The 13,106-nt window shown below is 41.9% G+C and overlaps 2 protein-coding genes across 3 annotated transcripts in view; one reads left to right on the top strand and one right to left on the bottom strand.

Moving 5' to 3' along the window:
• The window catches only part of acss3 (acyl-CoA synthetase short chain family member 3), a 42,027-nt gene extending 39,707 nt beyond the window's left edge, over positions 1–2,320 (bottom strand). Inside the window, exon 1 of the mRNA XM_061714579.1 lies at positions 1,866–2,320. Coding sequence (XP_061570563.1) covers positions 1,866–2,155 — 290 coding nt within the window. The 5' untranslated portion in view covers positions 2,156–2,320. The remainder of the gene's footprint in view (positions 1–1,865) is intronic.
• Positions 2,321–9,717: 7,397 nt separating this feature from the next.
• The window catches only part of lin7a (lin-7 homolog A (C. elegans)), a 46,086-nt gene continuing 42,697 nt past the window's right edge, over positions 9,718–13,106 (top strand). For both annotated transcript variants that reach the window (XM_061714775.1, XM_061714773.1), the window contains exon 1: positions 9,718–9,832. In XM_061714775.1, coding sequence (XP_061570759.1) covers positions 9,796–9,832 — 37 coding nt within the window. In that variant the 5' untranslated portion in view covers positions 9,718–9,795. The remainder of the gene's footprint in view (positions 9,833–13,106) is intronic.

Consider the following 13,106-nt stretch of genomic DNA (forward strand, 5'->3'; position numbering starts at 1 on the left):
GCTTAAATACAATTTCTTATGCTAAGACAGCCAAACATTATGTGAATGTAGAGTCTTTTCATTTATTTTACGGTTTCGTGTGGATCCACTTGTGTCGTTAGTTAATTAATTAACATGAGAATAATAGTCAAACTTTGGAAAGAGGAGTAGGTCATTTCCCTTCCTATTCATGAGGAGAATATAAAAAAAAACTTTGCTTGTACAAAAATGTCCTTAAAATGAAGGCCGTGATTTTACAAAACAGTTGCTTGTTCAAACTTTGCTGGGGAGAATTTTTGATTTTTCTCCTGCTAATCTGGATCAGCCAGATGGTTGAGCAAAATGTTTTTGCACGACCTGAACATTAAAAATTGTTTTACCATCAGCACGTTGCATTGTGATGGATCCCTGGTGGGTAGAAGCCTAAACTGTAAAAGAAGAACTGGACACATCTCCTGTGACATCAGCCATAGGTTTGGTGAAGAGTACTTTTGAAGCTTCTTTTTACTCTTACTGTGTGGCGCCATGCTGCAAATGTGCAGAATGAACAGGTGTGGGAGGCCCACTGGAAAACACCATCCTTTGACAATCACAGTTAGCCATTTTATCTTGGCTGACTTAGCTTATGCTAACCTATGATGGCAATCATTATTAGTTTACAATAACTCTTATCAAAGCTGTCCAAACGTCCTCATTTCAAGTCTCGCCACCAAAACAACCTGCTGTCAGGTGCATAATGAGGACCCAAGTCACTTAGCTTGGCTTAGCACTCAGCAGGTGAACATCTGCAACATGACCCCCCTTTTTAAACGTTGTTTTGGTGGTGAAATCAGAAATGACCATTGGATTTATCCAAAACTCAGTTAGCACAAGCTGCGTGCTTTAGGCTAAACACTTTCCTCTGAACCTTACAGGGCAACCCACAACCAGCCAGTCTTTTAGTAAAATTAACAGCACAACAAAATACATTCTCTAAAATTATGAAAGACAAGGCTGTTTTAGGTATTTAATCACAGCCCTGTTGCTTAGAAGTCAACACAGTGGTACTGTACGTGCTAAGTAGCTATTTGACCGTGCCAGCCAACAATCAAAAGTCAAGGCCCCGCATTATAGTTGATGTCATTTTAGCTGCCTACAATTAACCCTATACAGTTGTTAAGGGCGTAAAATCTATCTACGGGGACCTTAACTATTTTTTGAACCAGGTTTTATTTAACTAATATGTTTATTTCTGCTGCAGATTTGGATATTTAAACATGGGGGCCAATGGAGACTGACTCGCTTTTTGGAGCCCCTAGTGGTCTATTAATGAACTGCAACTTTTTCTACTTCCCTGTTGGCCTCAGCGGGACTTTAGAAGGTTTTAGGTGAAAGGAATGAATATACTTTACCATTTTTAAAGGAACAAGATAGTGTGGCCCTGATAGACTCATTTACAGTATTGGCTCTGTGGAAACCAACAGTCCAGACTTCGATATCAGGAACATTTCTCAGAGGAAGAACTAAACATTTGACCATGTAACCAAAAAATAAGCAGGAACTGTGAAAATGAGCTGAGATTGTACTTTGTTTTACAATTTACATTACAATTATTAATATCTCATACAGTCTTTAGACAATAACATTGCTATAGGAGGGGAGGGGGGCGGAACAACTGGTGTCCATTTATGTACACAAGTCTCCTCTGACATAAATAATTGCCCTTCACAGCAGTGTCCTCATATAGAATGGAAACAAATAAAACCCAGTGGCGTTTTCACTGGTTTATTCTTTTTTTTTTTCTTACAACTATTCAAGTTGTTTGGGACATGCCAGAGAGGACGCACCCACGTCATTTCCAGACCTTTTTAACACTTTGTGGGCCACTTGACCGCTGAAGAACCTACCAGCTCGGGAACACTGGGTCCTCAACGTGCACAGTTTTACTCCAGGGCTCAAACCAGTCTATTTTATGTCCCATCTCCCCCCAGAATTCCTCGGGTTGGTCTCTGGCCGCGGCGAAGGCTCTGCCGTAGGCGGAGTGGGATGCATATCTGCAGCCCTGCACACCGAAGCCCTGGCTGGTCCCTGCAGACGCGCGTCCTCGCTGCGGCGCTGCGGCGGAGCGCACCGGCGTCCTGCGCAAAACCGGAGCGCACAGATTCAGGCGCACGATCAACTTTGTTTGGAAGTGCATTGCCGTTTGTTGGTTTTTTTCCAGAAAAGTAACTTTTTAACTCTCCCTCTTTCAGTGTTTTCCTTTTTCTCCCCCTGTGTGCAGGTTGGAAACCCGCTTCTACGATTCAACCCCCGGCGACGTCATCTGGGGCCCTTTAAGGAGACTTAATCGGAAATCTGAAAAGAATGCGAACTATGAACTGGATGTAGTTGGTGCAGGAGGAGCTTTGAGACACAAAACAAGGATTGCACAAGGCTTTCCCTGACCAAGGTTTTCCCTGCACACGGTTTACAAGCAAACTGCAATCAATCTGCATTTTTCGCCAACTACATTTATATTTATGCCTTACTCTTTATCAGACTAAAGTCAGGAATCCATCATTTGGATATTTACCTACTGAAGCTCTTGCACATTTCAAGTATGTCTGCTCTGTTAAAATGATTAGGGATGCTTTTTGACAATTACAAACCTCAATCTTCTTAAGCTGAGCCACTCACACACCTTGTCTCCATAACAGGCTAGTGAGATCCAGTCACAACCAGCAGCAACTCTCTCTGGCCTCTCTGCTGCCCTATTATCCACATCTCTTTTTCAACTCGCTCCATCCAGCCTGTTAGTAAAATGCCTATAATACAGCTGGAGGTAATTCGTCCGTCTGATATTCCACATCATCTACATCTCTGTACATGTAGATTTTGTGGTTTTCTGTCAGACGCGTCCTCAGGCAACAAACTCTCTCCAGGGAAGCCGTTGCCTTGCAACTGCTGGGTTCATTACACTTATTGCCAAATTTTCATCTCTGTAGTTGTCTCCTGGCCAAATAAACAGCCAAATCTTTTTTGTTCCAAGTGACCTACAGGAGAGACCAGCCATGCACAAATAAACAATTAAATCCGTCCCATCTTGATTCATATCTAACTAACGATCAATATTCATGTTTATCAAAATCCTGACAGCAAAGCAATGCCCCCTCCCAGCTGTGATTTGTTCCTCCAAAAGGTCTCACTAGAAGACCAAATACAGTAAAACAAGCAGTTTGAGCAGTCTAATCAGGCCTAAATTGAGGTCTAAAGAGACTTACTGCAGCTGCTCCATCCCAGCTAGAGTCTGAATTTAGGAGTTAGAAATTAGTCAGCCAGCCTTTTGACACTGTGGCAAGCAATTTTCCAAGCTTATCTTGGAAATAATTCATCTTCAAGCACAACTCTTCCCCAAAGAGTGTCCTAAATTGATTTATAAATTAGTTTGAAGAAAGTGATTACCATTTTACCTTTCGGATGTGTTTTCAGATGAACCAGTTGTCAGAAGAGCCTCTAAAGGATTTGTCAATATTATCCGTCGCTTTACTGAGGTGAAACAATATCACAACTTGTTAGAGCCTTTAGGAATTAACCGTGTGATGAAAATTCAAATTGACCAAGAAGTTATAATGTGGCTACAGAAAAGGGAAATAGGACAAGTTCAGGGAAACTTAGATAGCCCAGTTGTGCTCTGCAGATGATCAAATCTCACATATTTTTCTTCCTTTTTTCCCTCATGAGATAAGAAGTTCTGTTTGTTTTCTTTTTAAATGCAAAGAGATTAAATCGCAAGTGTCAATCAGTCCTGAGAAAAAAAGCCTGCAGCGCAGACGTCCCCATGCGCGCTCCTGAACACACTCTGGCAGCAGTTTTGCCTTTTGTGCTGCACTGCACTGTTATTTTTGTAAAACCACTGTTTGGTTAGGTGTAGCCAAAGTATTCTCAATTTTAGTTCCATTTTGGAAGTAGGGCACAAGTGTATGCATCACAATCTCCCATTTGTATTGAAGTTTTAAAGATTATGTGGTGGGTTTTGTTAACTGTGGACACAGAAAAGAAAGGTTGACCGAATGCTCCCATAGCCTTGTATTTAGGGACAAATGTTGATAAATAGAAGGCTTTAGCAAGTGATATTAATCTTCAGTATTAATATTAGTGACATTTCAGACTATTCCATCTCTGACCGTACCATTTAAATTCATTTTGAATGATGGGAAATCAACCAACGAGCTCTGACGCTCCCTGATGAGTCTGTCGCTGTGGCTTCTTGCATCTTCCATGTTAAGACTGTAGTCTTTTCAGAAATCCATTCACTTGCAGTTGAAGGGGGTTTAAGCACAACTGCATAATCCCACCTCTTAAAAAAAAAAAAAAAGAAGAAGAACCATATTAAAGCCCACATGGATGGGAGCCTGTAATCTGGCTGTGGCCTCTTTCTGCATGCTCTCTAAGCCCTTGTCCTGTTTATCCGTCCCTCCAGCCCACCACTTACCACAAGTTTACATCTGCAAGCAGCTGGATGGGACCGTGGGTGGCTGGAATTCACTCACACATATGGACCGTGTGATTCCAAGTGTGCAGGTCCAGTAACAGCCTAAAAAAAAAGAGCAGAAGAAGAAAAAACTCACAGAATCCTCTATTTTTTTTTTCTTTTAAAAAATTCATGCCCACTCCATGGCAGCCAAAAAGTGAGGAGAGATTAGATGTAATTGCCCCCCTAATGAATATAGGCTAAAACATGCACACTTTTTTTTTATCATGCAGTGCAGGGTAAATTTGATTTACATAATTTCCGCATTAACGTAGATCTCTGGATTTTGCTCCGAACAGCTGTGCACATATTGGCTCATATCTTAGGTGGGGTTTTTTTAGGATCACAGTTTGAATTTTTCACGGTAAAGTCATGGTTTGTGGGCCGTGTGACACATCAGGCAGCCTTAACTATCCCCCTAACCATTGACTCGCTCTTTGGCTGCAGTTGAGCGTGACCTCTGTCCGTCAGCTGTTGCAACGGGCCCCGTATGAATTTTTCCAAAGCAGACCTACAGTAACGGAGTTAGAATTAAGGTTAGGTTTGAATCTGCTCTGTGGTGGCCCATAAACATGAAGATTAATCCTTAAGCCCCTTCAACTTCGCTTCACTGCCGTCATTCAGTCCTTATCGGGCTGCACACAGAGCATGCAGCCATCAGAGAAGATAAGAGGCTGCATGGCTCAGCGCTTCACAATATACCTTAATGGCAAGTGTAGCTGCAATCAGCTGATCTCTGGAGCGTAGTAGATGAATGGATTATATATGGCTGTAAGCAGGCACACATGCACACCCAAAACCTGCATGCAAACTGAGCTATATTTGACTGTGGTATGTGGAGTGAAACAGGAACATGGGTGAGGGTGGGTGCCAGTCCTTCTATATTTAGAAATACATCATTACACCTCAGTAAACTTATTTTTCCAAAAAAATGTCCTGAAGCCTATTATATGCAATATTTAGCAATAAATGTGGAATCTTAGCCTGGATTTAGTTAAAAAATAAACGTAAAAACCAAGTACTGTTGCAAGCTTTAATATTTGGACACTTCTTTGACTTTGAGGAAACCTAATGGTCCTTTTTGGAAGGAATGTTTTCTCCAGTTTTGTATGGAAAACCTACCTGTTCAGCCCATCTCTCCGACATTACTGCCCTTAGCAACGATTTTACAGATGTTAAAGGGCAAATCCAAAGTCTGAAAGCTCATCCTGAAGCCTTACAGCCGTCACAGCATCAGATTATATCACCCTTTCTGAACAAGAGGATCAACCATCACATCCGTCCACATACTTTCCGTATCATCCCAACATTTTGGTCATGCAGGAAACGTTTGATTATGGACAGGCTATCAATCAGTCTCCTGAGTACAGAAATGAAAGAAAAATGCTATTTCTCATGGAAAAGGTCTGAGCCCCAGCTTGTGAGCCTTTGCTGCAGGTATTTACCCTCTGTCCTATATAGATCTCAAATTTAAAATAAGGGGCATTAGAACCTAAAAAATGTGATACATGTTGCAGACAATGATGTATCTTGACTTTAGAGCTCAAATTTAGTGTCCATGGATTTTTTCTTGGCTCTTTACCATTCACAATATTCTTCCCATCAACCTGGGCTTGTCTTCTTGTAGTCATGTTTATTAATAGTATTTGAAACTGCAGTCACATGAGCATTTAAATACTTTAAAATTGTTCTGAATGACTGCTAGACATACTGAAGAAGCTTACCGAACTAACTACGAAGGAAACATGATTATTTATGATCATTTTTACGGGTTCCAATGAATCTGTTGAGGCTATTTTAGAATCTCCTTGTCAAAAATGTAAAAATTCTCTCTTTTCTTTCAATACTTTTAGTATTTTACTCAACCAAATGCTAAATACATGCAGATATACAAGACATATGAGCTTTTATTCATTTGTAAACTGCAACAATAAACTTACAACGTTCAAAGTCAGTCCTCGAGGGCCGGTGTCCTGCATGTTTTAGATGTTTCCCTGTCTCCTCACACCTGATTCTAATTACCGGTAATGCTCGTCATCAGCTTGTCTTCAAGGTGTGCATAACTCTGTTAATGACACAGCCATGTCTGTCAGGGGAACAGGGAAACATCTAAAACCTTCAGGACACCGGCCCTCGAGGACCCACTTTGGACACCCCTCATCCAGCTGAGCACATCTCTTAACCTTTTAAACAATAAAGTGCAAAACCAAAATGATGCCACTATTAAAAACGTAGAAAAAGCAAAAGTGGAAATTGCAGTAAAGCCTGCTGTCATGTCAGGAAGCTCACCCACAGTTGAAAGTCATACATTTTTCATATAAATCCAAATCACACCTCACGAGTTCTGTGCAAATCACTTTTATGCAAAGACACTTTTGAGAATATGCAGCTCTCACTATACTTTATTTTCATACATGAGTTGCTTTGTTCCATTCTTTTAAATTAAATTGAAACTAATATTGCGACAGGAGGGAAAAAACAAACTTCAAATCACATTGAATTGAAGAGATACTTGTGAAGTTTAAAGGGACACCATGTAGTTTTTATTTCACCACTACTGTTGTAGTCCGTTGTAAAATTGAACACATTTACATAAATTACATCAAAATGATTAATTTATTTTTGACCAGTTAATTGCTTGTTTGCATTATTTTTCTTGCATTTTGCTTTCTTTCTTCTTTTTTTTCGAGCATGGAGAAATGCAAACCAGTATGTAAAAGCTCATGATCATAGACGGATTACCGCATGGGCAAAGTGGGCGTGTGCCCAGGGCCCTGGAGCCAATGGGGGCCCTCGGCTTTCAAACATTTTTTTTTTTTTTATGTGTAAATTAAAATAAATTTACAAGCTCATAGGGCCCAATGATAGGGCCCCGTTTTGTGTGATACGTTCATATATAATCGTAAATTGTAGGCTATAATTACGATAAAATGTGCATTGTGCGGTCAGGGTAGACTAATTCTTACTTTACAACTGTCCTGAACGCATCAGGGCCGTGAGCCAACGCTGATTGGCTGGAAAGCCTGATTTATGGTTCCGCGTTAAATCGACGCAGAGCCTCCGCGCATCGCCGCGTACCCTACGCCGTAGGCGCTGCGTTGGTGTAACGCGGAACCATAAATCAGTCTTAACAGTTATGGCCAATTTGCCGACTCGGCAAATTTGCGGCCATGAAGGAGATGAGCGCTAAACTTTAAAAGAGGACTAAGCATGTACAAATTTTTATGGAAGAGTCAACTACCATTGGTGAGTCAGTGTAACCTTCATAAATAATTTCTTTATCAGAATGTTGTGGTAGCTTTGACCAGCTGCCTATTTGAATGAGCTTTGTGTTGTTGTCAACTAGACCGCCGACTCTATTCTCTGTTATAGAGCTCAGAAATGATGTTATAGGCCGCTGTGTCTATATCTATCTAAATATATTGTGTAATGTTTTTTTTTGTATTTAAGCTGTATCAAAGATGGAACTGAGTCAGTCCGTGACTGAGTTTTCAGCGCTGTGTGATTGACAGCTGTCAGGCCAATGTGTGTGTGTGTGTGTGTGTGTGTGTGTGTGTGTGTGTGTGTGTGTGTGTGTGTGTGTGTGTGTGTGTGTGTGTGTGTGTGTGTGTGTGTGTGTGTGTGTGTGTGTGTGTGTGCTTCTGAACAAGTTTGTGACTTTACTCTGCTTTCTGCAGCATAGTCCTATAGGCTTGGCTCAATAAAAGTGAGAATATTGTTTGATGGGTAGGATGAGGTGTTGTTGAACGTTAAAATGACTATCATAAGGGCCCATCGAGAATGCTCCGCCCCCTCTGTACTGACTCTGAGACCCGCACTCCGCCATCCACAATCACACAGTGTGATTGTGGATTCTCTGCGCCATTGCGTGACCAAACTGAGTGATTGGAGAGGGCATGCACCGTGCACGTAGGATATTATTGTAGGTAGGGGCCCATAGCGAGTTTGTGTCCAGGGCCCGTGGTCATGATAATCCGTCCTTGCTCATGATGTAAAATAAGTGGCACATTTTTTGCCTAAATACTACAGAACAACAGTGTGCAACTTAGTGTGATTAATATTTTAAAGGGGACCTATTATGAAAAACACGTTTTTTCTTGCTTTAACATATATAAAGTGGTCTCCCCTCAGCCTGCCAACTCAGAGAAGGAGGAAAGCAACCAAATTCTGCAGTGTCTGTACAGCCGCCCGGATGAGCCATCCAGTGTGATGTGGCTTCTACGAGCCGTTCAGATTCTGCTCACTTTCGTTACGTAACCAAAATGCAAACCCCGCCCACAACTAACCGTGTCATAACTGCATGCGAGCGTCCGACTGTCGCGTCGCAATGCGTGACATCAGACGCTCTCCTAAAGGGGAGTTTTTCCTTGCCACTGTTTGGCTTAAGGCTTTTCTCCCACTATGGGAGTTTTTACCTGCTATTGTTTATGTAATAATTGCTTGTGGGTCATGTTCTGGGTCTCTGGAAAGCGTCTAAAGACAACTTTTGTTGTATTAGATGCTATATAAATAAAATTGAATTGAAGTGAATTCAATTCAATTCAATTCAATTCAATTCAATTCAATAGAAAATAAAGCAATGGAATTGATTTTGTCGCTCGCTCGCATCGCATGCAGTTAGGACACGGTATCCCCGCCGGAGATTCTGCCATTTTTTCATAGCGGTGTATTGCGTCATTCAGGCAGCCAATCAGCACAGAGCCTCATTATCATAGCCCCGCCCACTCAGAATCCCTCATAGATAATGAGGTTAGAGAATCGGAAGACATAGCTCAAAGGCTGAATTTCTAATTTATTTTGCAAAAACAATCAAAAGCTTGTTTTTAAGACATTCAAGGCCTGTTTAAAATAGGTATTATGCCATAATAGGTCCCCTTTAAGATGGACAAAAACAAACTAGATGATGTCACTTGAATTTGTAGAGGGACATCCCTGTGCAATTTGGAGTGACACCACCAGTCCCCCTCCCTCCCACACTGGTGTTGTAGCCCACACTGTATCTAATTTTATACGTGGGGGATGGGAGATTAAGCATTTTGAGAAGAAAAAAATATATACTGTATATATACATCGACGAGTCCCGTGCAGATTACTTTTATGCAAAGGCCCTTTTGACAGTGTGTACATCTATTCCATCTCATTTGTGGATGTGAATTGGCTGCTTGGAGAGCTGCGCGCAGCGGCAGGTGAGGAGATGAGGATGGAGCAGAAAAATCCTCCCGAAACCACTCCCAGCCTCCCTCCCTCCCTCCCTGCCTCCCTCTCCCTCCTGCTCGCTGTGATGCTGCAGCTCCCCTAGTCTCCCCAGTCTCCTGTAAACAGCAGCCATGGCGACAGTGGTCCAACCGCTCTCCCTGGATCGAGGTAAGACGGAGCTTTGACCGAACTGGGATTTTCTGGTGCGGACGGTTCGGAATCCGTCCAAAACTTCCCCGACGATCTGACGACCCGGGTCCGATTCAGGTCCGTGTCGTGCTGGCTGCCCTACATGCACCCTGCACGGGTTAGGCGATCCAAGCTGCTCTAATAATAATAACAATAATAATAATAATAATAATAATAATAATAATAATAATAATAATAATAATAATAATAATAATAATAATAATAATAAAAGAAGAAGCGCTCGGTTGTGCGTGCGTGTTTACGCGGAGTGGAGCGCCTCCGTGAAAACTGTCTTTTTTGGGCTCAAAGATCTGACAAATCCACGCGTCCACCTCTCCAAGTGCGCTCCTCATCTCCATCTTTATTATGTAACGTCCTGTGTAATGTGGGAATGTCCCGTCTCTCCTGGACAGGGGATAAAAAAAGAGGAAGAAAACAAGGCAGGAAATCTACTTTGTGAGACAGGAGACAACTTTGTGTCGGAGCCGGGAGGTGCGAGACAGAGCAGAGGCTTCACAGAGGGTGTCATCGCTTTGCACCTACTTGTTGGTGGCGTGCATTTGGCAAGAAAACAATAATTACGGCTTAAAGACGTCTGGAAGAGGGTGTTTTTCTAATGTGTGTCAGTATGTCTCAGGTCGTGTTTACGAGACAGCTGAAACCACAGAAGATGGGACTTAAAGGGGGAATATACCATCTCTTTCAAAAGTTTAAACAATCTCCTGAAGTCTCTGTGACATGTTTGTGGTAAATATCACAGGAACGTTGAATAATTGTGTTCTGCAAGAGCAAAAGTTGTGTAATGAGATGAAGATAAGGATGAAAGATGGATAGTTCTACTCTGATCTGGGTCTGTGAGGTCACAGTACCTTGCAAATTTTAACAACTGACATCATTTTTTTTTTGTCATCCCAATTCACTTAAGTGGTTTGACTGTGGTGATTATGGGCAGGCTGCAAGGGTCGACTATTTTAATCATTATTGCTGAGTACTGCTCATATAATGTGTGGACAGTATGTACTGCGTACCCGTCCTGTTTGATTGCTCCTTATGACTTTGTGCTCAAATGTCATTTAATTCATTTAAGAACTGTACTTTTGTGCACTGAACACGAGGCATAATGCGTATTCCGTGCAGATTTCACCAGTTTGAAACACTTTTGTGTTTTTCGGGTTATGCAAAAAAAAGAAGAATATACGGACTGCACAAGGTCGTAGAAATCACAATGTGCTCGTTTATCGTGTAAAACAAACAGAAATGGAAACTTAAACTGTTGGCTTCTGTATCACACATGACAGCAAGCTCCAAACAACCCCAAAAAACTGTTTTATTGTGGAAAAAGAAAGAATAATGCACAAAAGTAAAGCGCTCTCACAGATGTAAGAAAGAGGCGCTGCCTGATGACATCACACAGTCCCCAAGGTCTGCCAATCATATGGCTGTTACAAGTTCATCAGAGAATGAGGAGTGAGGCCGCCTTAAACAAAGTAAAATGATTGTCTTAACTGATAATTCTTGAGTTGGTAGTCTCCTAAGATCCTCACATATCTGCCTGGTGGTCATGTTCCGAGGGAAACATTTCCCATCTGCTCTAAAAAGGCAATTTTTCAACCCTCCAATAAATTTAAAGAAACGATCAAAAATTCAAAGAAATTCCCAAAGTCTCCGATGTGGTTCCACAGGGAAACTTCACAAAATTACCAGATAAAATGTTCTAACAACAGTTGAAATGGGGAGGCTTACTTTAAAACCCTCACACTTGTGTGGGGAGTCTATTTTTGGAAACTGCTCAAAAACTCTCAGTCAGATTAAATCCATACTGAGTCGGTGATATCCCAAACTGCACAGGCTTTGCATACAGTAGGAAGGGCTTGTTGTCAGAGACACCTGAGCCATTTCCTCTGTGCAAATGCAGCTTGTCGTTATTTCCATGCTACAAGATACAGCTAATAATACACATTATCTGCAGGAAGTTCACGTCGCTGTGCGACGATTCGTCAGAATCCTGTCACTCCTTACTTGGCGACTCGAGTAATAAGCCGAAAAGAAAATGTTCTGCTGAACAATTGTCCATATGCTCGGTAGCGATTTGTCTTCCAGTTGAGTTTAATGCTTGTGGGGAGTCAAAGCCTTGCTGATGCACAAGCTGCTGGATGCAGAAGTGAGCACTATTGCACACTGAGTTAATGACATGAGCTAAGATTGCACCAGGCAAACAGACAAACAGCACAAGCTAAGAGGTTTCCTGCACTCATTATAAAGGAGGCTTTGCCTCACTGGAGCACGGGGGCTTTGAACATTGAACTTCCAGTGTCAGTGTTCAGCCACGTCTGATCTTTGTCGTTTGCCGGGGCAGTGACTCACTTGTGACCTCAGCTTGTTCGCATCGGGGTGGGGGGTTGATCCACATTCGCATTCACACGCCATGCCATGAATTAGACCAGTCAGCGTCTGGCAGCTGCAGCAGCACGGGCAGCAGTAATGACAGCAGCCATCAGAACCAGGACACATCACGGGCATCCTTTTTCCCTCAACCGCCGCCAATTTAGGGAAAACACTATAATTGCTAATGAGAAGGTACCCTCGTCTTGTGCTGGGCGAAAGCTTTCGCTGCCGACTTGCTGAGTTTGGCAAACACGCAGAGAAGAAATTAACAGATTTATTTTTTATATTTTTTCCATTTTCCAAAGCTTCCACTTGGCTTGCTGGGTCACGGCAGGATAAAAGAAGAAAATCATACATTCATTCGATTTCCTGTTATTTTGAGAGGAAATGACTGCGGTACGTGTTGTAGCACGGAGAACAATGGATTTGAACCTCTGCGTTTGTATTGAAAAAGCCCACCACACTCTGTAAAGCTGGCATTTAACTATGGAAAGGCAGAGCGCCAGGGATGACAACCTTTCCATTTTAAATACCGAGAGCAGACAATATAGTCACAGACACTAATTTTGTTGTGGGCTTTTGTGTCCAAAGAGACCTAATATAAACAAAACGAGCCTATAGTCCCACTAGCAGCCCAGCTGTGCCTTAAATGGGTCATATGATGAACACAATTACACCCGAATAAATGCTAATTTAGGTACTTTTACATGTTTATCCTTAGTGGGGTCGTGTTTTCAGTTCTATCCACGTGTTTCCTCACAAACACTCACTCATTTCAATAAACCAAATGTTGTTGAAAGAGGCTAAACATCCAAGTCATGTGAGTCAAAATAAGTCATATCAAATATTTTCTCTTGACCACAATTAT

Source organism: Cololabis saira, chromosome 23 (assembly GCF_033807715.1).
Source record: "Cololabis saira isolate AMF1-May2022 chromosome 23, fColSai1.1, whole genome shotgun sequence".
Classification (NCBI taxonomy): Eukaryota; Metazoa; Chordata; class Actinopteri; order Beloniformes; family Belonidae; genus Cololabis; species Cololabis saira.